The sequence below is a fragment of the Leucopleurus acutus genome (assembly GCF_964270905.1).
Source record: "Leucopleurus acutus genome assembly, chromosome: 20".
Lineage (NCBI taxonomy): Eukaryota > Metazoa > Chordata > Mammalia > Artiodactyla > Delphinidae > Leucopleurus > Leucopleurus acutus.
The window spans coordinates 18564680-18587480 of NC_139162.1; the positions used below are offsets into that span (position 1 = coordinate 18564680).

The window sequence follows — 22801 nt, forward strand, 5'->3', positions numbered from 1 at the left end:
GTAAATTCCTAAATCATTTCATTACTTCCTTGAATGTCCTCAGCCTAGCTTTACCAGCTACTCTGAAGCTCAAAGGTATTAATTTTTATTAGTCTGAAGCAACAACTCAACTTCATCAACTCTCAGCGAGTTTCTGCACTTGTTCAAGCAAACCCCTAAAAAGATTAAGATAATTTTCAGATGCAAAGTGATGGGCTCAAAGGAATCTTCAATACCATAATTCCACATTATATTTTTCTAAAGATCTAGGTCCAGAAATAAACATTCATACCAACAAAAAAACATTTTTAAAAAAAGTAAACAGACCCAACTCCATGTGGGGATTTAATACATGGTAAGTTGTCTTTTCTAATCAATTATAGACTAGATTGATTCTATAAATGGCATTGTGGTAACTGATAAGCCACTTAGAAAATAAAGTCATTACAATAGTCTTTACTCCAGTCCTTAGCCGGACTCACGATTCAAAAAAAAAAAAAAATATATATATATATATAAAATTTATAAATACAAATACTACATATGTTATGTACATATATTATAAAAATTATACATAAAAATTTTGTTAGAAACTCGTGAAAGTTAGATTTTTTTATTTGTAGTTACTTTAGAGTGGGGTAGGCTTTCAAATATAACATAAAATCCAAAAGCCGTGAAGGAAAAGACAAACCTGAATATATAAAATTTAAAAATTCCTCTACAACAACAAAAAAATCACAAACTTATAAAGTAAAAAGACAAAAAAAATTATGGGAAAAACCACTTGCTACAAATATAAAAAGCAAATTTCACTTGTATATTGAGTTCTTAAAAATATAAAAAGCCTATTCCCAAGTGGTTTTTTTTTTTTTTTGCGGTACGCGGGCCTCTCACTGCTGTGGCCTCTCCCGCCGCGGAGCACAGGCTCCGGACGCGCAGGCTCAGCGGCCATGGCTCACGGGGCCAGCCACTCCGCGGCATGTGGGATCCTCCCAGACCGGGGCACGAACCCGTGTCCCCTGCATCGGCAGGCGGACTCCCAACCACTGCGCCACCAGGGAAGCCCCCCAAGTGGTTTTATTAGTAATTTAATTTATACTATAATCAATCTTTTACAAGAAGCTTTTGTGGATAAGAAAATTCCTTCTAGGGATTCTTAAATGTAATTAATTTGCTATTATCTGCAATTCATTATACACTTTGAAAATTATAACTTTAGCCTATCTAAAGACACTTTTAAGACTAAAAGGAAAATAAATGTGGACTTTGTCTGCAAGAAATTGAAGAAAAAAAAAGGAGGAAGAAAAACGGTCAAATAATTCTATATAGATAATGTAGTTACATGCCACCAATAACACATAAACATGAAAAAAGACCATCATCTATTTCCATCAACTCACCGAAATATAGGGGTGTGACCAGGCTTTGGTTTGCTCCAGGTAAAGGGTGAAGGAACTGAAAGAAATTGGTCACCAGATGAATCTTTCTTTAAAGGATACTGAGATCCAAGGCCATCATCTATTGAAGTTTCCCGGGATGGCGAAAGATTCCCTTGGTCATCTGAACAGAGCTCTAATTTTCCTGGTAGTACGGTAGCTTGATCTTCAGAAGTCTTCCTTGTTTTCAGAGGAATATCAGTCTCTACACAGTACTGAAATGGAAAAAGTGCAGGGCCAAGGCCTGATCCACCCTGGACAGAAGCATTGAGCCAGGTATCTTCTGTTACACTTCCCCTGGGGGAGTGACCAGGAGAAGGAACAGGTGAGTGATGAGGCGAAAGGGACCCAGCATAACAAACCTCAGCACTAGAGTGCCGCCGTTTCCCACAAGGGGAAGTAGGCCTTGATGAGGGTCCTGAGGCTGGCCTGGGGCTCAGCCAATTCTCATCAGTGACACTAGATCTAGGAGAGTGGCAAGGAGATTGCCTAGGTGACAAGGAGTGTCCAAGTCCATACTGTTGATTCCAGGACTCTTCTCCAGGGCAGCCTCCTGGGGAGCCACCAGGAGAAGTCAGAGGGGATCCGAGAGTAAATCGGGCAGCAGCTTCATTCAACTCTGAATCCACATCATCATAAATATGTGAAAGAGATTCACAAGAAGACGCATCTGAGAACCAGCTCCTAGAAGAGATGCTGCTGGCAGGACTAGGACTAAGGGAAGACTCCCGGTAGGATGGCTCAAGAGGAAGATAGAGATGATCTCTAGAAGGCCTTTCCAAATATTCCCTTTCTGGGTCATTTATGTGTAGGTCATCTTCATGAGTATCAATTTCTTGATGACAGTTAGGAGAGATGGATGTAATTTGAATACTTGGGCACTCAAAGGGTTTGGGACCACCTAATGGGCTGTATTTAGATTCAGGAATTTCACAAGTTCCTTCATAGTTTTTGTGACCTTGGAGCTGAAACGATGATGACAAAACAGAAGAGTGAGACGGTAATCCATGATGTGGTAAGCAAAGTGGTGAGTTTAAAGTAGATGGAGGTGGATCTACATTAAAGATGTAAATGGATGCACAATCATCTGGCTCAAGATCTATGGGGGTTGGGGGGAGCAAAAAAGAAAAAAATTAACAAAACAAGAAATTAGAAATCTTAGATGTATAAATTACTAGATGAGAACGTAAATAATAATAATCTTGAGAGGAAGAAAGTGGGACATAAAATGTACATTAGCTCCACTGAAGAGTGGTGTATGTGTGTGTGTGTTTTAATGCATCTGATTATTTCTACAGATATACATAATTATCACATATTTAATTTTTTCTCTTTTTCTGTATTTCCGTATTTTCCAAAATAAGAATCTGAAAACAATAAATGCTTTTATAAAAGAAATAATCATATCCATAATTCTAAAAAATACTCACAGAATTATGTAATGATATGATCATATAAATTCAGCCTCATCTGGGGTCTGCAGGTTAAAATGGAGTAAAGGATAAAGCAGAGTCTCTGAAAGGTTTTTAATTATAATTATACACACTAGTTTATTAATGCAAAGTATTACAGACTGATATTCAGGAGACCTAGACACTAGCCTACCTCTGCCATTAGTTGTGAGCTTAGTCACATATTTTAACCTCTCCAAGGCCTCAGTTTCCTTGCAATAAAATTCAAGAAATGTTTATTATGAACAGAAAGAGTTCTTCCCTTCACAGTCACACCATCAAGAATTCATATCTTTGGTCATGGCAAACCAGGTTACAAAAGACACATGACCCCACTGGATCCTTCACCTCAACTAGAAAATAACTCAACAGGGCTTTTAACTATTGATTAATTGTTAAAGTAATCCTCATAAGGGCAGAACTTTTAAAATGTACCCCTTGCTAGAGTATTTAACACTAAACAAGTCCTGCCAAATTACCTACTGAGAGCACCTGCAGCAATAAGGGTATTTTTGCAACTTCACTTTTAGGAAGGAGCAATTATTTTCCATTTTCACAGAGGCAGAAGTAGTACTAACCCCTCATACAAGGTGTTGGTTGAACACCTTCACTTTTTCCAGAGATCATCACTGGGAAACCAAAGACAAAACTGTTCATAGATACAACAAAGAGAAGCACAAATCTGTAGCCTCTTCTCAAAAGTACTCAAGTAGATCACATTATTTAATTACATAAGTACCAGTGGAAAATAACAAACACATGTCTTTAGACTCTTGGTGTCATCATTAGCCAGCATCCTACAATTTAACTACCTCCATAAGTCCTAGATTTGGGAGCTTTTAAGATGTTCTGTGGTTAGTGAACATACTCAGTAAAGAGTTCTTACATATATTAAAACAACAAAACAAAACCCCCTAGGTTTAAACCCTGGCTCTGCCTTCCCACCACTGTGTGAACATGAACAAGTTACTTAACCTGCCTGAACCTCAGTTTTCTGAGGCACTTTTTTCTATAAAACTGGAAGGCTGTGAGTAGAGTATTACCTGAAATGCACGGGACCATTTTAAGGCAAGCAACCTAACACAATGACTAATATTTAGCAAGAACCCAATACATACCTTATTTTTTTAATTCTGAAATATTTCCTAATAAATTGAAACACCTTTCTAAGTATACCACTTACTCCACTCTCTCAACCCACTTACTGAATCAAGAGAAGAAGGAAATCCGAACTCCAAAGAAGAAAACCCATCTGTGACTTAGATAAAAAGCTGAAGGGGGCTTCCCTGGTGGCGCAGTGGAATCCGCCTGCCAATGCAGGGGACACGGGTTCAAGCCCTGGTCCGGGAAATTCCCACATGCCGCGGAGCAACTAAGCCTGTGCGCCACAGCTACTGAGCCCGCATGCCACAACTACTGAAGCCCGCCTGCCTGGAGCCCGTGCTCCACAAGAGAAACCACCGCAATGAGAAGCCCGCGTACTGCAACGAAGAGTAGCTCCCGCTCGCTGCAACTAGAGAAAGCCCACGCGCAGCAACGAAGACCCCAAGACAGCCAAAAATAAAAACAAATGAATAAGTTTATTGAAAAAAAAGGAAAAAAAAGCTGAAGGGAAAAGCTATTAAAAATAAACAACAAGGACTTCACTGGTGGCACAGTGGTTAAGAATCTGCCTGCCAGTGCAGGGGACACAGGTTCGAGCCCTGGTCCGGGAAGATCCCACATGCCATGGAGCAACCAAGCCTGTGAGCCACAACTACCAAGCCTGCGTACTGCAACTACTGAAGCCCGCACGCCTAGAGCCCATGCTCCGCAACAAGAGAAGCCATCGCAATGAGAAGCCCATGCACCACAGTGAAGAGTAGAAAGCCCGTGGGCAGCAAAGAAGACCCAACACAGCCAAAAATACATAAATAAATAAATTTATTTAAAAAATAAACAACAAAATGAAGAGGTCTGGAGGAAAATGGGGAGTGACTGCTAATGGGTATTGGGTTTCTTTCTGGGGTGATGAAAATGTTGTAACAGTGACTGTGGTAATGGTCGCACTATTCTGTGAATAAACTAAAAACCACTAAATTATAAACTCTAAATGGGTGAATTGTATGGTATGTAAATTATATCTCAATAAAGCTGTAATAAATATATAATGAACATATATGTATATTTTTCACAATTAAAAGTATTTTTTAAAAGTTAAAAAATTTGTTTCTTATCTGACTATAAGAAAATCATCAAAGAGATTGTAAACAAGTGCTATCACCTCACATTTAACATTTTCATGTATGTCCTGGTCTACATGGGTATATATTTTATACAGTTGTGACCATAACAGTTTTGGGTTTTTTAAAAACCTTTTATTAAAGGATAAGGTACATACACAAAAGTACACATATCATAAGTATATAGTTTGGGTAAGCTGTCACAAACATACACACCCTGTAATAGCTCCCTTTAAAAAAAAGAACACAGGAGGAGGGATAAATTAGGAGTTTGGGATTAGCAGATACAAACTACTATATAAAAAGTAGATAAACAACAAGGTCCTACTGTATGGCACAGGAAGTTATAGTCAATATCCTGTAATAAACTATAATGGAAAAGAATCTGAAAAAGAATATATATATACACACACACACACACACACACACACACACACATATACATATCTGAATCCCTTTGCTGTACACGGGAAACTAATACAACACTGTAAATCAACTGTACTTCAAAAAAAAAAAGAACATCTCAGAAGTCCCCCTTTGGCTCCCTTCCAAGTTATTACCTCTCCCAAAAAAGTAACCACTATATTGACTTCTAACAGTCTAGATTCATTTTGCCTATTTAACATACAACTTGGTCTTTCAATTTTTTCATATTATATTGGGCTTTATAAAGTTTCTAAACAATTTTCAAGGCCATATAAAATGTCAAGTCAATGATCATAGTTATTTCCTACTTTTTACTCTTATAAATAATGTAGCATTGAACATCTCTATACCTATAGCTTTTTATCTTCTTTTGAAGTAGTCTTCAAGGATAAATTAAGGGCAGAGTTACTAGATGACAGGGCACACACATTTTTAGCACTCCTACTACATAGAGACATTTGTTTCAGAAGACTTGTTTTAATTTGCAACACTGGAGGGACATAAGACAGTTTCTTCAACCAAGATGTTATTTTAAAATTTAGTGTAATTTAGGACTAAAATGGTTCTGTATGAAATATGTTTGTAGGCTGCAAGGAACAGAAAACTGAACTCAAAGTAGCTGAGGGGGAGGGGCAGTATTTTTCATCCAACAATAACACCAGGTCCAAAGGTAGAACATCCCCAGTGTAGGTGTTATTTCTTCAGTTCAACAAAGTCATTAACCAGTTTCTTTCTGTATTCCCATTTTGCCATTTCGCAGGTGCTAACTTTGTCCTATTCACTTTTCAACCATATATGTGTATTTTGCCCTAAAACCACAAGCAATGTGATCATTCATTTAATAAATATTTTTTGAGTAGCTACTATATAGCAGGCATGTTGTAGACATTGAAAACATGAGTAAGCTTTACATATGAGTAAAGTCCCCATCCTCTTAGAACTTATATTCTAGTAAAATGTCAGGTGGTGATATTTGCTATAAGGAAAAATAAAATAAAGTAAGGAGAATGAAGTAGGGAAAAGGGGAAGTTAATTTAGATAGGTCAGAAAAGGGCTCTTTCTCCAATGTTTGAGGAGATACCAAAAGGATATGAGGAATGAGCTATACAGAGATCTAGGGGAAGAATATTGTGGGTATAGGAAATAGTGAGTGCAAAAGGCCTGAGAACGGAGTATTTTTGGAGTTTATGAGAAAAAGCAAGAAGGCCAGTGGGAATAGAGTGAGGAGATAAAATGATAAGGGCTTGGTGGGGGGTGGGGCCACTGGCTACTCAAGTAAGGCCTCATAAACCAGTAGAATGACTGGTTTTTATTACGAGATGAGAAACCACTGGAGGGTAGTAAGCAAAGCAGTGTCATGACTTGATATATATATATATATATATATATATATATATATATATATATATATATATATATATAAAATCTGATATACATTTAAGAGACTTGTTATAAGCCAGGTGCCAAATAATGGAGCATAAGGACCCAGGAGGTGGTGGGTTGTAAAAGTAGAGGAAACATTAAGAAGTGAGTTTTTTCCTAATTATGGTAGAGCTGTCAGAACTCGCTGATGAATTAAATGGGAGAAAGAGGGGACTCAAAGATGACACCAAGGTTTTGGGCCTGAACTATTACAAGAACTGTATTTCTAATTACTGAAATGAAGGAGAAAATGAGAAAGAGTTGAGAGATATGAAATAAAAAAACTTCACTTTGTACATATTAAATGTGAGATTCCAATAAACTTTCCAAGTAGAGATATCAAGTACATAGTTACATTAAAAAGTCTCAGCCTGGGCTTCCCTGGTGGCGCAGTGGTTGAGAGTCCGCCTGCTGAAGCAGGGGACATGGGTTCGTGCCCCGGTCCGGGAAGATCCCACATGCCGCAAAGCAGCTGGGCCCGTGAGCCATGGCCGCTGAGCCTGCACTTCTGGAGCCTGTGCTCCGCAACGGGAGAGGCCACAACAGTAAGAGGCCCGCGTACCGCAAAAAAAAAGGAAAAAAAAAGTCTCAGCCTGGGGACTTCCCTGGCAGTCCAGTGGTTAAAACTCCACACTACCAATGCAGGAGGCACAGGTTCGATCCCTGGCTGGGAGCTAAGATCCTGCATGCCGCATGGCACGGCCTAAAAAAAAAAAAAAAAAAGTCTCAGCCTGGCCATGTAAACTTGGGAGTCTTATGAATGTATAGATAATATTTGAAGCCATAAGACCACAAGAGATGACTAGGGAGTGAGCTTAGATAGAGATAGATATAGAAGAAAGCAGGCCACAGGGAGATCAGCTCGGTGCTTTGCGATGACCTAGAGGGATGGGATAGGGAGGATGGGAGGGAGGCTCAAGAGGGAGGGGATATATGTATGCATATAGCTGATTCACTTTGGTGTACAACAGGAACTAATACAGTATTGTGAAGCAATTATACTCCAATAAAGATCTATTAAAAAAAAGAAGAAAGCAGGCAACTGAGGCATAGAGGATTCCAAACTTTAGCGACAGCGAGACAAAAAAGAATGGATAAGAAAGGAGAAGAGACAGTCAGTAAAATGGAAGAACCAAAAGTGTGGCATACCAGAACCCAAGTGAAGAAAGTGTTCATTCATTCAACAACTATTTATAATGTGATTAGTATTTTCTAGGAATTGTTCTAGATGCTAGGTATAAATAAGACATGCATGGTCCTTGCCCTCATGGAGTGTACAGTCTCAGAGGAGATCGACAAAAACAAAAATTAAAAATTATAAGTATTACTAAGTGGTGGGAAAGAGACTAAAGAAGGAAACTATTTTAAAGAGAGTACAGGGATGGCCTTTCTGAGAAGGTAGCATAGGAACCAGCAAGCAAAGAAAAGGGAGGTGGGGGTGGAGAGGCATGAGTATAAGAGCTCCAACACAGGGGGAAAGTATAAGCAAACACTGAGTCACATAAGACCTTGGCTTCTTTGAGGAAGCAAAAGGCCAACTATGGCAACAGTTAACAACTGAAGGGGGAAAACTGAAAGAAGCAAAAACCTAGAAGGATCATAGTAAGGAGTTTAAATTTTATTCTAAGGATAATATAAACCATCAAAGTTTTAAAAAGGAAATGCATGATCTCTATTATATTTGAGGATAATTTCATTCAGAAATATATAGCAAATCTGGGATTGACCAGAACAGGAGGGTTTCATTTTTTGGATCAAGAGTTTAAAATGGGGACTTCCCTGGTGGCGCAGTGGTTAAGAATCCGCCTGCCAATGCAGGGGACACGGGTTCGAGCCCTGCTCCGAGAAGATCCCACATGCCACGGAGCAACTAAGCCCGTGTGCCACAACTACTGACCCTGTGCTCTAGAGCCTGTGAACCACAACTACTGAAGCCCACATGCTACAATTACTGAAGCCCGTGCACATAGAGCCTGTGCCCTGCAACAAGAGAAGCCACTGCAATAAGAAGCCTGCACACTGCAACGAAGAGTAACTCCTGCTCGCCACAACTAGAGAAAGCCCGCGCACAGCAACGAAGACCCAACACAGCCAAAAATAAATAAATAAAAAATAAAAGAAATTTATATATATAAAAAAAGTTTAAAATGGCAGATTAAAAAACTCATGCCTGCAGGTGCACAAAAATGGGACTATACTTAATTCCACTAAACTATACACTTATAAATGGTTAAGATGGTAGATTTTATGCTATGTATAGTTTACTAAAATTAAAAAAACAAAAATATAAAAAACTGCTGGCACCTTGGTTCAAAGCAAGACAGCAGCACCCAACTATACAAACTGTCACTGAATTATTCACCACCATACTTCTGTAGTTAAAAAAAAAATCCAATTTTACTTAGAAATGTACTTGATAGGAACTTCCCTGGTGGTGCAGGGGTTAAGACTCTGCCTGCCAACGCAGGGGACACGGGTTTGAGCCCTGGTCCGGGAATATCCCACATGTCACAGAGCAACTAAGCCAGTGCACCACAACTACTGAGCCTGAGTTCTAGAGCCTGCGAACCACAACTACTGAGCCCACAACTACTGAAGCCCGCGCACCTAGGGCCCGTGCTCCACAACAGGAGAAGCCACCGCAATGAGAAGCCCATGCGCTGCAACGAAGGATAGCCCCCACTCGCTGCAACTAGAGAAAAGCCCGCACGCAGAAATGAAGACCCAACGCAGCCCAAAATTAATTAATTCATTTTTTAAAAAAAGAAATGTATCTGATGGGCTTCCCTGGTGGCACAGTGGTTGACAGTCCGCCTGCAGATGCAGGGGACACGGATTCGTGCCTCGGTCCAGGAAGATCCCACGTGCCGCGGAGCGGCTAGGCCCGTGAGCCATGGCAGCTGAGCCTGTGCGTCCGGAGCCTGTGCTCCGCAACGGGAGAGGCCACAACAGTGAGAGCTCCGCGTACCGCAAAAAAAAAAAAAAAAAAAAAAGAAATGTACTTGATAAAGTAGCAAAAATTATCAATGTATTAAACTTCAACCCTTTGAGGGGGGGAAAAAGGGTGGGGGAGAAGGGAAGAAAGTCACCCTTGGAAGATATAGTTTCATTAAAATGTAATTATTGTACCAATGCTATTTTGTGTTGAATAATGCTGAAATCCACACCCTTCCCCCAAGTAAACTGTAGATGAAGAAACATTCTATATCAGAATGATGTCTTAAAGCATTGCAGAGATTTGCATGCAAAATTTGGGGGAGTGCTGTTTTATCTTTTTCCTAAATGTCACCACAGTCCAAGCTCTGGAAATGATATGAGCAGCTACTACAATCTCACTATGATAAACAGTCCTACATCTAGATTTCCAACTCTAGAATTCTCAAATTCATGGTGCTTCAGTAATTTGACCATCTCGAGACATATTTGCCCCCTTCAGCCACCAGGGGGCCCCAGGCAAGCATGCAGTAATCTGGGCAACACAGGTTGCCTACAAATGTATTTGCTTAAACTGTAAAGCAGGGGTTGGTAAAATTTAGCCCACAGGCCAAACCTGGCCTACCACCTGTTTCTGCACAGGCTACAACCTAAGAATGGTTTTAAAATGGTTGGAAAAAATCAAAATAGTACTGTTTAATGACACAAAATAATGTGAAATTCAAATTCTGGTGTCCACAAATGAAGTTTTATTGGAATATAGCCATGCTCATTCATTTATATACAACCTATGGTTACTTTCATGGAACAAAAGTAGAGCTGAGTAGCTGTGAGAGATAATGCTTCCCACTGTTACTTGGTGCACTAACAAACTGCAGTGACACAGTTCTATGTGCATTCTGAGTGCAAAGCATATTGATGTATTGCAATATTTTTTAAAACTTACTGGTACATACCTATCACTAAAAAACAGGAAAGAAAAAAAAAACAGGAAAGAGAAAAGTGGACTTCAAATTGAATGCCATGCTTTTAAGGCACAGTAGAGTGTGAGTTATCTTCTTATCAAATTAGATGGCAAAGAATTATGTTTATTGTGCAATAACATTATGGCTGTGCTATAAGAATACCTTATACATCAGCATTACCAGTAAGCATTCATCACAATACTCCCAACTAACAGGAAAACAAGAGAAAAAATGAGAAAAAACAGAATACCTTATCACAGCAGGATTTCTTCAGAAGAAGAAAAAATTAAAATGAGGCTGCAACCAAAGAAAGTTTCTGAATGGCTCGTCTGTTAGGCAAGCAAAGAAAGCCACTTACTAATGGTAATTTACTTAAATTGTGTCTGACTGCAGCAACTGAAGAAACTTCAGAGAAAATAAACCAGTAAAGGGCTTCCCTGGTGGCGCAGTGGTAGAGAGTCTGCCTGCCAATGCAGGGGACATGGGTTCGTGCCCCGGTCCGGGAAGATCCCACATGCCGTGGAGCGGCTGGGCCCGTGGGCCATGGCGGCTGAGCCTGCGCGTCCAGAGCCTGTGCTCCGCAACGGGAGAGGCCACAACAGTGAGAGGCCCGCGTACCAATCAATCAATCAATCAATCAATCAATAAACTAGTAAAGACTATCAGCAAGGATGGTTGGTTGAAAAATTGAGGACACTGGTAGCAACATCAAGAGGTAATTACAAAACAAAAGGTTTCAAGGTTCTCCTTGGCTCCTGCTCTGTAACCAAATGTTACTGATTTTACTTAATTATTATTTACTTGAAGACTCAATGCAGAGTTTAAACTGAAAAATTCGCCTTTTATGAATAGTTTGCATGGAACAACTTCAGGCAAGAATATTTTCAAAGTTGAGAAAATAGTTTAGTACAATCTAAGTGTACTCTGTTAGGATGTGTTATAACTGGTATTGGTAGAAATATGTACGAGAATACTATGAACAACTGCATACCACCAACTTAGACAATCTACAAGAAATGGGCAAATTCTTACAAACACAAAAATTACCAATAATGACTCAGAAGAAACAGAAAATCTCAAGAGACCTATATCAAGTAAAGAGATTGAATGAGTAGCCAAAAAATCTCCCAACAAAAGAAGTCCAGGACAACATGGCTTCTACCAAACATTTAGATAAGAATTAACAGCAATCCTTCTCAAACTCTTCCAAAAAACAGAAGAGTAGAGAACACTTCCTAACATTCTACAAGCCCAGTTTTACCCTGATACCAAAACAAGACAAAAATACCACAAGAAAACTACAAGCCAATACCTCTTATAAATACAGATGCAAAAATTCTCAACAAAATACTAACCAAATCTAATACCACATTATAAGGACCAAATGGAATTCATCCCAGGAATGTAAGGGTGGGTCAACATACAAAAATCAATTACCACATTACCAAAATGAAAGAAAAAACCACACAATCATCTGAATTAACACAGAAAAGGTATTTGACAGAATTCAATACCCTATCATGATGAAAAAAAAAAAGAAAACTCAGCAAACTAGGAAAAGAAGGGAAGTCCTTAAAATGATCAAGGGTGTTTATGAAAAACCCACAGCTAACATCATACTTAATGATGAAAAACAGAAGGCTTTCCCCCCTCAAATCAGGAACAAGACAAAGACGCCTGCTTTCACCACTGCTATTCAACATTATACTGGAAACTCCTAGCCAGCAATTAGGCAATAAAAAGAAATAGAGGGCTTCCCTGGTGGCACAGTGGTTGAGAATCTGCCTGCTAATGCAGGGGACACGGGTTCGAGCCCTGGTCTGGGAAGATCCCACATGGCACAGAGCAACTAGGCCCGTGAGCCACAACTACTGACCCTGCACGTCTGGAGCCTGTGCTCCGCAACAAGAGAGGCTGCGATAGATAGTGAGAGGCCCGCGCACCGCGATGAAGAGTGGCCCCCACTTGCCGCAACTAGAGAAAGCCCTCGCAGAGAAACGAAGACCCAACACAGCCAAAACTAAAAATAAATAAATAAATAAATAAATAAAAGATTCCGCATCTTCCCCCAACGTTGGCTTTCCTTTAAAAAAAAAAAAAAAAAAAGAAATAGAAAGGGGCTTCCCTGGTGGCGCAGTGGTTGAGAGTCTGCCTGCCGATGCAGGGTACATGGGTTCGTGCCCGGGGCCGGGAAGATCCCACATGCCGCGGAGCGGCTGGGCCCGTGAGCCATGGCCGCTGAGCCTGCGTGTCCAGAGCCTGTGCTCCGCAACGGGAGAGGCCACAACAGTAAGAGGCCCGCGTACCGCAAAGAAAAAAAAAAAAAAGAAATAGCATCCAATTCGGAAAGGAAGAGGTAAAACTATCTCTGTTTGCTGATGACATGATTCTATATATAGAAAATCTCACAGAATCCACAAAACGCAACTAGAGCTAATAAACAAATTCAGGAAAGTTGCAGGATAGAAGATTAACACATGAAATTCAGTTGTGCTTCTATATGCTGCAATGAACAATCGAAAAAGGAAACTAAGAAAATTCTATTTACAATAGCCTCCAAGAGAATATAATACTTAGGAATAAATTTAACCAAAAATACTTGCACACTAAAAACTACAAAATTTTGCTGAAAGAAATTAAAGAAAACCTAAATAAATGGTAAGAGACTTCCCTTGTTCATGAATTGGAAGACTTTAATGTTGTTAACACTGCAATACTCCACAAAGCAATATACAGAGTCAATACAATCTCTACCAAAATTTCAATAGCTTTTTCTGCATAAATGGAAAGACCAATCCTCAAATTTATACATAACTGAAAGGGGCCTAGAACAGCCAAAATAATATTGAAAGTGAAAAACGAAGCAGGAGGACTCATACTTCACAATTCAAAACTTACTACGAAACGACAGTAATCAGAACAGTGTGGTACTGGCACAAGGAAAAACATATAAACTAATGGAACAAACAGAACTGAGAGTCCAGAAATAAACCCAAAACATCTACGGACAATTGATTTTTTTAATACCATTTTTAAAGGTTACAGTCCATTTACAGTTATTACAAAATATTGGCTATATTCCTCATATTGTATAATACATTCTTGTAGCTTATCTTACACCCAATACTTTTAACCTCCCACTCCTCCATTCCTATACTGCCCCCACCCCTGCCCACTGGTAACCACTAGCCTGTTCTCTATATCTGAGAGTTTGCTTCTTTGTTGTTATATTCACTAGTTTGTTGTATTGGGTTGCCCAAAAAATTCGTTCGGGTGGTTCCATAACATCTTACAGAAAACCCAAACGAACTTTTTGGCCAACCCAATATTTTTTAGATTCCACGTGTAAGTGACATCATATAGCATTTGTCTTTCTCTGTCTGATGTATTTCACTTAGCATAATGTATGGCCAACTGATTTTTTTTCCTTTTTTTAAAACTGAAGTATAGTTGATTCAAAATGTTGTTAGTTTCAGGTGTACAGCAAAATGATTCAGTTATACTTATATATATCTATTCTTTTTCAGATTTTTTTCCATTATAGGTTATTACAAGATATTGAATATAGTTCCCTGTGCTATATAGTAGGTTCTTGTTGTTTATCTATTTTTTTATATAGTAGTGTCTATCTGTTAATCCCAAACTCCTAATTTATCCTTCTCCACCCTTTTCCCCTTTAGTAACCATACACTTGTTTTCTATGCCTGTGAGTCTATTTCTGTTTTGTAAATAAGTTGATTTTTATCATTTTATTATAAGTGATATTATATGATACTTGTCTTTCTGTCTTACTATTTCACTTAATATGATAATCTCTAGGTCCATCCATGTTGCTGCAAATAGCATTATTTCATTCTTTTTTATAGCTGAGTACCATTCCATTGTATATGTGTGTGTGTGTATACATGTGTATATATATATATATACACACATGTTTACACACCACATCTTCTTTATCCACTCATCTGTCGATGGACATTTATGTTGCTTCCATGTCTTGGCTACTGTAAATAGAGTTACTATGAACACTGCAGTGCATGTATCTTTTTGAATTAGAGTTTTCGTCTTTTCTGTATATATGCCCAGGAGTGAGACTGCTAGATCATATGGTAACTCTATTTTTAATTTTTTAAGGAACCTCCATACTGTTCTCCATAGTGGCTGCACCAATTTACTTTCCCACCAACAGTGTAGGAGGGTTCCCTTTTTTCCACACCCTCTCCAGCACTTATTATTTGTAGACTTTTTGATGATGGCCATTCTAACCAGTGTGAGGTGATACCTCACTGTAGTTTTGATTTGCATTTCTCTAATAATTAGTGTGTTGAGCATCTGGCCAACTGATTTGTGACAAGGGTGCTAAGACAACTCAATGCAGAAAGAACAGTCCCTTCAACAAATGGTGCTGGGACAACTGAATAACCACATACAAAAGAATGAAGTTTAACCCCACCTCACATCATACACAAAAATTAACTCAAAATGGATCAATGACCTAAATATAAGAGCTAGACCCATAAAACTTTTAGAATATAGGTGTATACTTTCATGACCTCAGATTTGACATGTATTCTTAAATTTGACACTAAAAGTATGAGCAACAAAAGAAAAACTAGATGGAATGGACTTCATAAAAATTAAAAACTTTTGTGCTTCAAAAGATACTACTGGAGGAGGAGCCAAGATGGCGGAGTAGAAGGACATGCTCTCACTCCCTCTCATGAGAACACCAGAATCACAACTAGCTGCTGGACAATCATCGACAGGAAGACACTGGAACTCACCATAAAAGATATCCCACATCCAAAGACAAAGGAGAAGCCACAATGAGATGGTAGAAGGGGTGCAATCACAGTAAAATCAAACCCATAACTGCTGGTGGGTGACTCACAGACTGGAGAACATTTATACCACTGGAGTGAAGGTTCTGAGCCCCACGTCAGGCTTCCCAACCTGGGGGTCCGGCAGCGGGAGGAGGAATTCCTAGAGAATCAGACTTTGAAGCCTAGTGGGATTTGACTGCAGGACTTCGATAGGACTGGGGGAAACAGAGACTCCACTCTTGGAGGGCACACACAAAGCAGTGTGTGCATCAGGACTCAGGGGAAGGAGACATGACCCCAGGGGACACTGAACCAAACCTACCTGCTAGTGTTGGAGGGTCTCCTGCAGAGGCGGGGGGGTTGGCTGTGGCTCACCGTGGGGAAAGGACACTGGAAGCAGAAGTTCTGGGAAGTACTCCTTAGCATGAGCCCTCCCAGAGTCTGTCATTAGTCCCACCAAAGAGCCCAGGTAGGCTCCAGTGTTGGGTTGCCTCAGGCCAAACAACCAACAGGGAGGAAAACCAGCCCCACCCGTCAGCAGTCAAGCAGATTAAAGTTTTACTGAGCTCTGCCCACCAGAGCAACACCCAGCTCTAACCACCACCAGTCCCTCCCATCAGTAAACTTGCACAAGCCTCTTAGATAGCCTCATCCACCAGAGGGCAGACAGCAGAAGCAAGAAGAACTACAATCCTGCAGCCTGTGGAACAAAAACCACATTCACAGAAAGATAGACAAGATGAAAAGGCAGAGGGCTATGTACCAGATGAAGGAACAAGATACAACCCGAGAAAAACAACTAAATGAAGTGGAGAAAGGCAACCTTCCAGAAAAAGATTTCAGAATAATGATAGTGAAGATGATCCAGAACCTCGGAACAAGAATGGAGGCAAAGATCGAGAAGATGCAAGAAATGTTTAACAAAGACCTAGAAGAATTAAAGAACAAACAAACAGAGATGAACAATACAATAACTGAAATGAAAACTACACTAGAAGGAATCAATAGCAGAATAACTGAGGCAGAAGAACGGATAAGTGACCTGGAAGACAGAATGGTGGAATTCACTGCTGCAGAACAGAATAAAGAAAAAAGAATGAAAAGAAATTAAGACAGCCTAAAAGACCTCTGGGACAACATTAAATGCAACAACATTCGCATTATAGGGGTCCCAGAAGGAGAAGAGAGAGAGAAAGGACCAGAGAAAATATTTGAAGAGATTATAGTGGAAAACTTCCCTAACATGGGAAATGAAATAGCCACCCAAGTCCAGGAAGCACAGAGAGTCTCATACAGGATAAACACAAGGAGAAACACGCCAAGACACACAGTAATCAAATTGGCAAAAATTAAAGACAAAGAAATATTATTGAAAGCAGCAAGGGAGAAACGACAAATAACATAAGGGAACTCCCATAAGGTTAACAGCTGATTTCTCAGCAGAAACTCTACAAGCCAGAAGGGAATGACATGTTATACTTAAAGTGATGCAAGGGAAGAACCTACAACCAAGATTACTCTACCCAGCAAGGATCTCATTCAGATTTGATGGAGAAATCAAAAGCTTTACAGACAAGCAAAAGATAACAGAATTCAGCACCACCAAAACAGCTCTACAACTAATGCTAAAGGAACTTCTCTAGGTGGGAAACACAAGAGAAGAAAAGGACCTACAAAAAAACCCCAAAATAATTACGAAAATGGTCATAGGACCATGCATATCGATAATTACCTTAAACGTGAATAGATTAAATGCTCCAACCAAAAGACACAGGCTTGCTGAATGGATACAAAAACAAGACCCATCTATATGCTGTCTACAAGAGATCCACTTCAGACCTAGGGACACATTCAGACTGAAAGTGAGGGGATGGAAAAAGATATTCCATGCAAATGGAAATCAAAAGAAAGCCGGAGTAGCAATACTCATATCAGATAAAATAGACTTTAAAATAAAGAATGTTACAAGAGACAAGGAAGGACACCACATAATGATCAAGGGATTAATCCAAGAAGATATAACAATTACAAATATATATGCACCCAACATAGGAGCACCTCAATACACAAGGCAACTGCTAAAAGCTATAAAAGAGGAAATCGGGGCTTCCCTGGTGGCACAGTGGTTGAGAGTCCGCCTGCCGATGCAGGGGACACGGGTTCGTGTCCCGGTCCGGGAAGACCCCACATGCTGCGGAGCGGCTGGGCCTGTGAGCCATGGCCGCTGAGCCTGCACGTCCAGAGCCTGTGGTCCGCAACGGGAGAGGCCACAACAGCGAGAGGCCTGCGAACAGCAAAAAAAAAAAAAAAAAAAAAAGAGGAAATCGACAGTAACACTTTAACACCTCACTTACACCAATGGACAGATCATCCAACATGAAAATAAATAAGGAAACAGAAGCTTTAAATGACACAATAGACCAGATAGATTTCATTGATATTTATAGGACATTCCATCCAGAAACAGCAGATTACACTTCCTTCTCAAGTGCACACGGAACATGCTCCAGGATAGATCACATCTTGGGTCACAAATCAAGCCTCAGTAAATTTAAGAAAATTGAAATCATATCAAGCATCTTTCCTGACCACAACGCTATGAGATTAGAAATGAATTACAGGGAAAAAAACGTAAAAAACACAAACACATGGAGGCTAAACAATATGTTACTAAATAACCAAGAGATCACTGAAGAAATCAAAGAGGAAATCAAAAAATACCTAGAGACAAATTACAATGAAAACACGATGATCCAAAACCTATGGGATGCAGCAAAAGCAGTTCTAAGAGGGAAGTTTATAGCTATACAAACCTACCTAAAGAAGAAAAATCTCAAATAAACAATCTAACTTTACACCTAAAAGAACTAGAGAAAGAAAAAACAAAACCCAAAGTTAGCACAAGGAAAGAAATCATAAAGATCAGAGCAGAAATGAAATAGAAACAAAGAAAACAATAGCAAATATCAATAAAACGAAAAGCTGGTTCTTTGAGAAGATAAACAAAATCGATACACCATTAGCCAGAATCATCAAGAAAAAGAGGGAGAGGACTCAAATCAATAAAATTAGATAAGAAAAAGGAGAAGTTACAACAGACACTGCAGAAATACAAAGCATCCTAAGAGACTACTACAAGCAACTCTATGCTAATAAAATGGACAACCTGGAAGAAATAGACAAATATTTAGAAAGGTATAACCTTCCAAGACTGAACCAGGAAGAAATAGAAAATACGAACAAACCAATCACAAGTAATGAAATTGAAACTGTGATGAAAAATCTTCCAACAAACAAAAGTCCAGGACCAGATGGACTCACAGGTGAATTCCATCAAACATTTAGAAAAGAGCTAACACTCATCCTTCTCAAACTCTTCCAAAGAACTGCAGTGGAAGGAACACTCCCAAACTCATTCTATGAGGCCACCATCACCCTGCTATCAAAACCAGACAAAGATACTACAAAAAAAGAAAATTATAGACCAATATTACTGATGAATATAGATGCAAAAATCCTCAACAAAATACTAGCAAACAGAATCCAACAACACATTAAAAGGATTATACACCATGATCAAGTGGGATTCATCCTAGGGATGCAAGGATTCTTCAATATACGTTAAGCAATCAATGCGATACACCATATTAACAAACTGAAGAATAAAAACCATATGATCATCTCAATAGATGCAGAAAAATCTTTTGACAAAATTCAACACCCATTTATGATAAAAACTCTCCAGAAAGCAGGCAAAGAGGGAACCTACCTCAACATAATAAAGGCCATATACGACAAACCCACAGCAAACATCATTCTCAATGGTGAAAAACTGAAAGCACTTCCTCTAAAATCAGGAACAAGACAAGGATGTCCACTCTCACCACTATTATTCAACATAGTTTTGGAAGACCTAGCCATGGCAATCAGAGAAGAAAAAGAAATAAAAGGAATACAGATTGGAAAAGAAGAAGTAAAACTGTCACTGTTTGCAGATGACATGATACTATACATACAGAATCCTAAAGATGCCACCAGAAAACTACTAGAGCTAATCAATGAATTCGGTAAAGTTGCAGGACACAAAATTAATGCACAGAAATCTCTTGCATTCCTATACACTAATGATGAAAAATTTGAAAGAGAAATTAAGGAAACACTCCCATTTACCACTGCAACAAAAAGAATAAAATACTTAGAAATAAACCTACCTAGGGAGACAAAAGACCTGTATGCAGAAAACTATAAGACACTTATGAAAGAAATTAAAGATGATACCAACAGATAGAGAGATATACCATGTTCTTGGATTGGAAGAATCAATATTGTGAAAATGACTATACTACCCAAAGCAATCTACAGATTCAATGCAATCCCTATCAAATTACCAATGGCATTTTTTACGGAACTAGAACAAAAAATCTTAAAATTTGTATGGAGACACAAAAGACCCCAAATAGCCAAAGCAGTATTGAAGGGAAAAACACGGACAGGGAAGAATCAGACTCCCTGACTTCAGACTATACTACAAAGTTACAGTAATGAAGACAATAGGGTGCTGGCACAGAAACAGAAACACAGATCAATGGAACAAGATAGAAAGCCCAGAGATAAACCCATGCACCTATGGTCAACTAATCTATGACAAAGGAGGCAAGGATATACAATAGAGAAAAGACAGTCTCTTCAATAAGTGGTGCTGGGAAACCTGGACAGCTACATGTAAAAGAATGAAATTAGAACACTGCCTAACACCACACACAAAAATAAACTCAATATGGATTCGAGACCTAAACGTAAGACCAGACACTATAAAACTCTTAGAGGAAAACATAGGAACAACACTCTCTGACATAAATCACAGCAAGATCTTTTTTGATCCACCTCCTAGAGTAATGGAAACAAAAACAAAAATAAACAAATGGGACCTAATGAAACTTAAAGCTTTTGCACAGCAAAGGAAACCATAAACAAGACGAAAAGACAACCCTCAGAATGGGAGAAAATATTTGCAAACAAGTCAATGGACAACGGATTCATCTCCAAAATATATAAAGAGCTCATGCAGCTCAATGTTAAAAAACAAACAACCCAGTCCAAAAATGGGCAGAAGACCTAAATAGACATTTCTCCAAAGAAGACATACAAATGGCCAAGAAGCACATGAAAAGCTACTCAACATCATTAATTATTAGAGAAATGCAAATCAAAACTACAATGAGGTATCACCTCACACCAGTTAGAATGGGCATCATCAGAAAATCTACAAACAACAAATGCTGGAGAGGGTGTGGAGAAAAGGGAACCCTCTTGCACTGTTGGTGGGAATGTAAATTGATACAGCCACTATGGAGAACAATATGGAGGTTCCTTAAAAAACTAAAAATAGAATTACCATATGACCCAGCAATCCCACTACTGGGCATATACCCAGAGAAAACCATAATTCAAAAAGACGCATGCACCCCAATGTTCACTGCAGCACTATTTACAATAGCCAGGTCATGGAAGCAATGTAAATGCCCATCAACAGATAAATGGATAAATAAGTTGTGGTACATATATACGATGGTATATTACTCAGCCATAAAAAGGACTGAAATTGGGTCATTTGTTGAGACATGGATGGATCTAGAGACTGTCATACAGAGTGAAGTAAGTCAGAATGAGAAAAACAAATATCGTATATTAACGAATGTATGTGGAACCCAGAAAAATGGTTGAAAAGATGAACCAGTTTGCAGGGCTGACGTTGAGACACAGATGTAGAGAACAAACGTATGTACACCAAGGGGGGAAAGCCGCAGCGGGGTACGGATGTTGGTGTGATGAATTGGGCGATTGGGATTGACATGTATACACTGATGTGTATTAAATTGATGACTAATAAGAACCTGCTGTATAAAAAAATAAATAAAATTAAATTAAAAATTAAAAAAAAAAAGATACCATCAATATGGACTTCCCTGGAGGCTCAGTGGGTAAGAATCCGCCTGCCAACAGGTTCGATCCCTGGTCCAGGAAGATCACATATGCCACAGAGCAACTAAGCCAAAACTACTAAGCCTGCTCTAGAGCCCGAGAGCCACAACTACTGAGCCTGCATGCCACAACTACTGAAGCCCGCGCACCTAGAGCCCATGCTCCACAACAAGAGAAGCCACTGCAATAAGAAGCCCACACACCACAATGAAGAGTAGCCCCTCCTTGCCACAACTAGAGAAAGCCCACACACAGCAACAAAGACCCAACACAGCCGAAAATAAAAATAAATTAATTAATTTTTTAAAAATGGGCAAAGGACTTGAATAGACATTTCTCCAAAGAAGATACATAAATTGCCAACAAGCACATGAAAATACGTTCAACATCATTGGTCATTAAGAAAATGCAAATCAAAACTACAATGATACCACTTCAGACCCACTAGAATGGCTTCAATTTTAAAACAAAAATAAACAAAAAGAAAAGGAAAGAAAAAACAAACAAAAAACCCGTAGAAAATAACAAGTGTTGTGTTGGTGAGGATGTGGAAAAACAGGAATCCTTATAATGGTTGTGGCCAAGTAAAATGGTGCAGATGCTAAGGAAAACAATTTGACATTGCCTTAAAAAGTTAAACATAAAATTACCACAGGACCCAGCAATTCTACCTCTAGGTATATACCCAAGAGAATGCAAATATATGTCTTCAAAGAAGCTTTGACACAAATATTTACAGCAACATTACTCATAATAGCCATAAGGTAGAAACAATAAAAATGACCATCAATGAATGAATAGGGCAGCAAATTATGGTGCATACATACAATGGAATACTGTTCAACCATAAAAAAAGCGAAGTATTAACAGATGCTACAACCTAGATGAACCTGGAAAACATTATGCTAAGGAAAAGAAGCCAGACAAAAAAGGTCACATACTGTATGATGTCTTTTATATGATATTTCTAGAATAGGCAAAAGCAGATTAGAGGTTACTGAGGATGGAGGGGGAGGAGGAAATGGGGAGTGATTACTTAATGCATATCAGGTATTTTTTTTTTTTTTGTAGTACGCGGGCCTCTCACTGTTGTGGCCTCTCCCGTTGCGGAGCACAGGCTCCGGACGCGCAGGCTCAGCGGCCATGGCTCACGGGCCTAGC

At 39.2% G+C, this 22801-nt stretch overlaps 1 protein-coding gene across 2 annotated transcripts in view; it reads right to left on the minus strand.

Annotated features, from left to right (window-relative positions):
• NFATC3 (nuclear factor of activated T cells 3) overlaps positions 1-22801 on the minus strand; it is a 131246-nt gene that overhangs the window by 84022 nt on the left and 24423 nt on the right. For both annotated transcript variants that reach the window (XM_082862882.1, XM_082862883.1), the window contains exon 2: positions 1380-2514. In XM_082862882.1, the coding sequence (XP_082719008.1) occupies positions 1380-2514 (1135 nt within the window). The remainder of the gene's footprint in view (positions 1-1379; positions 2515-22801) is intronic.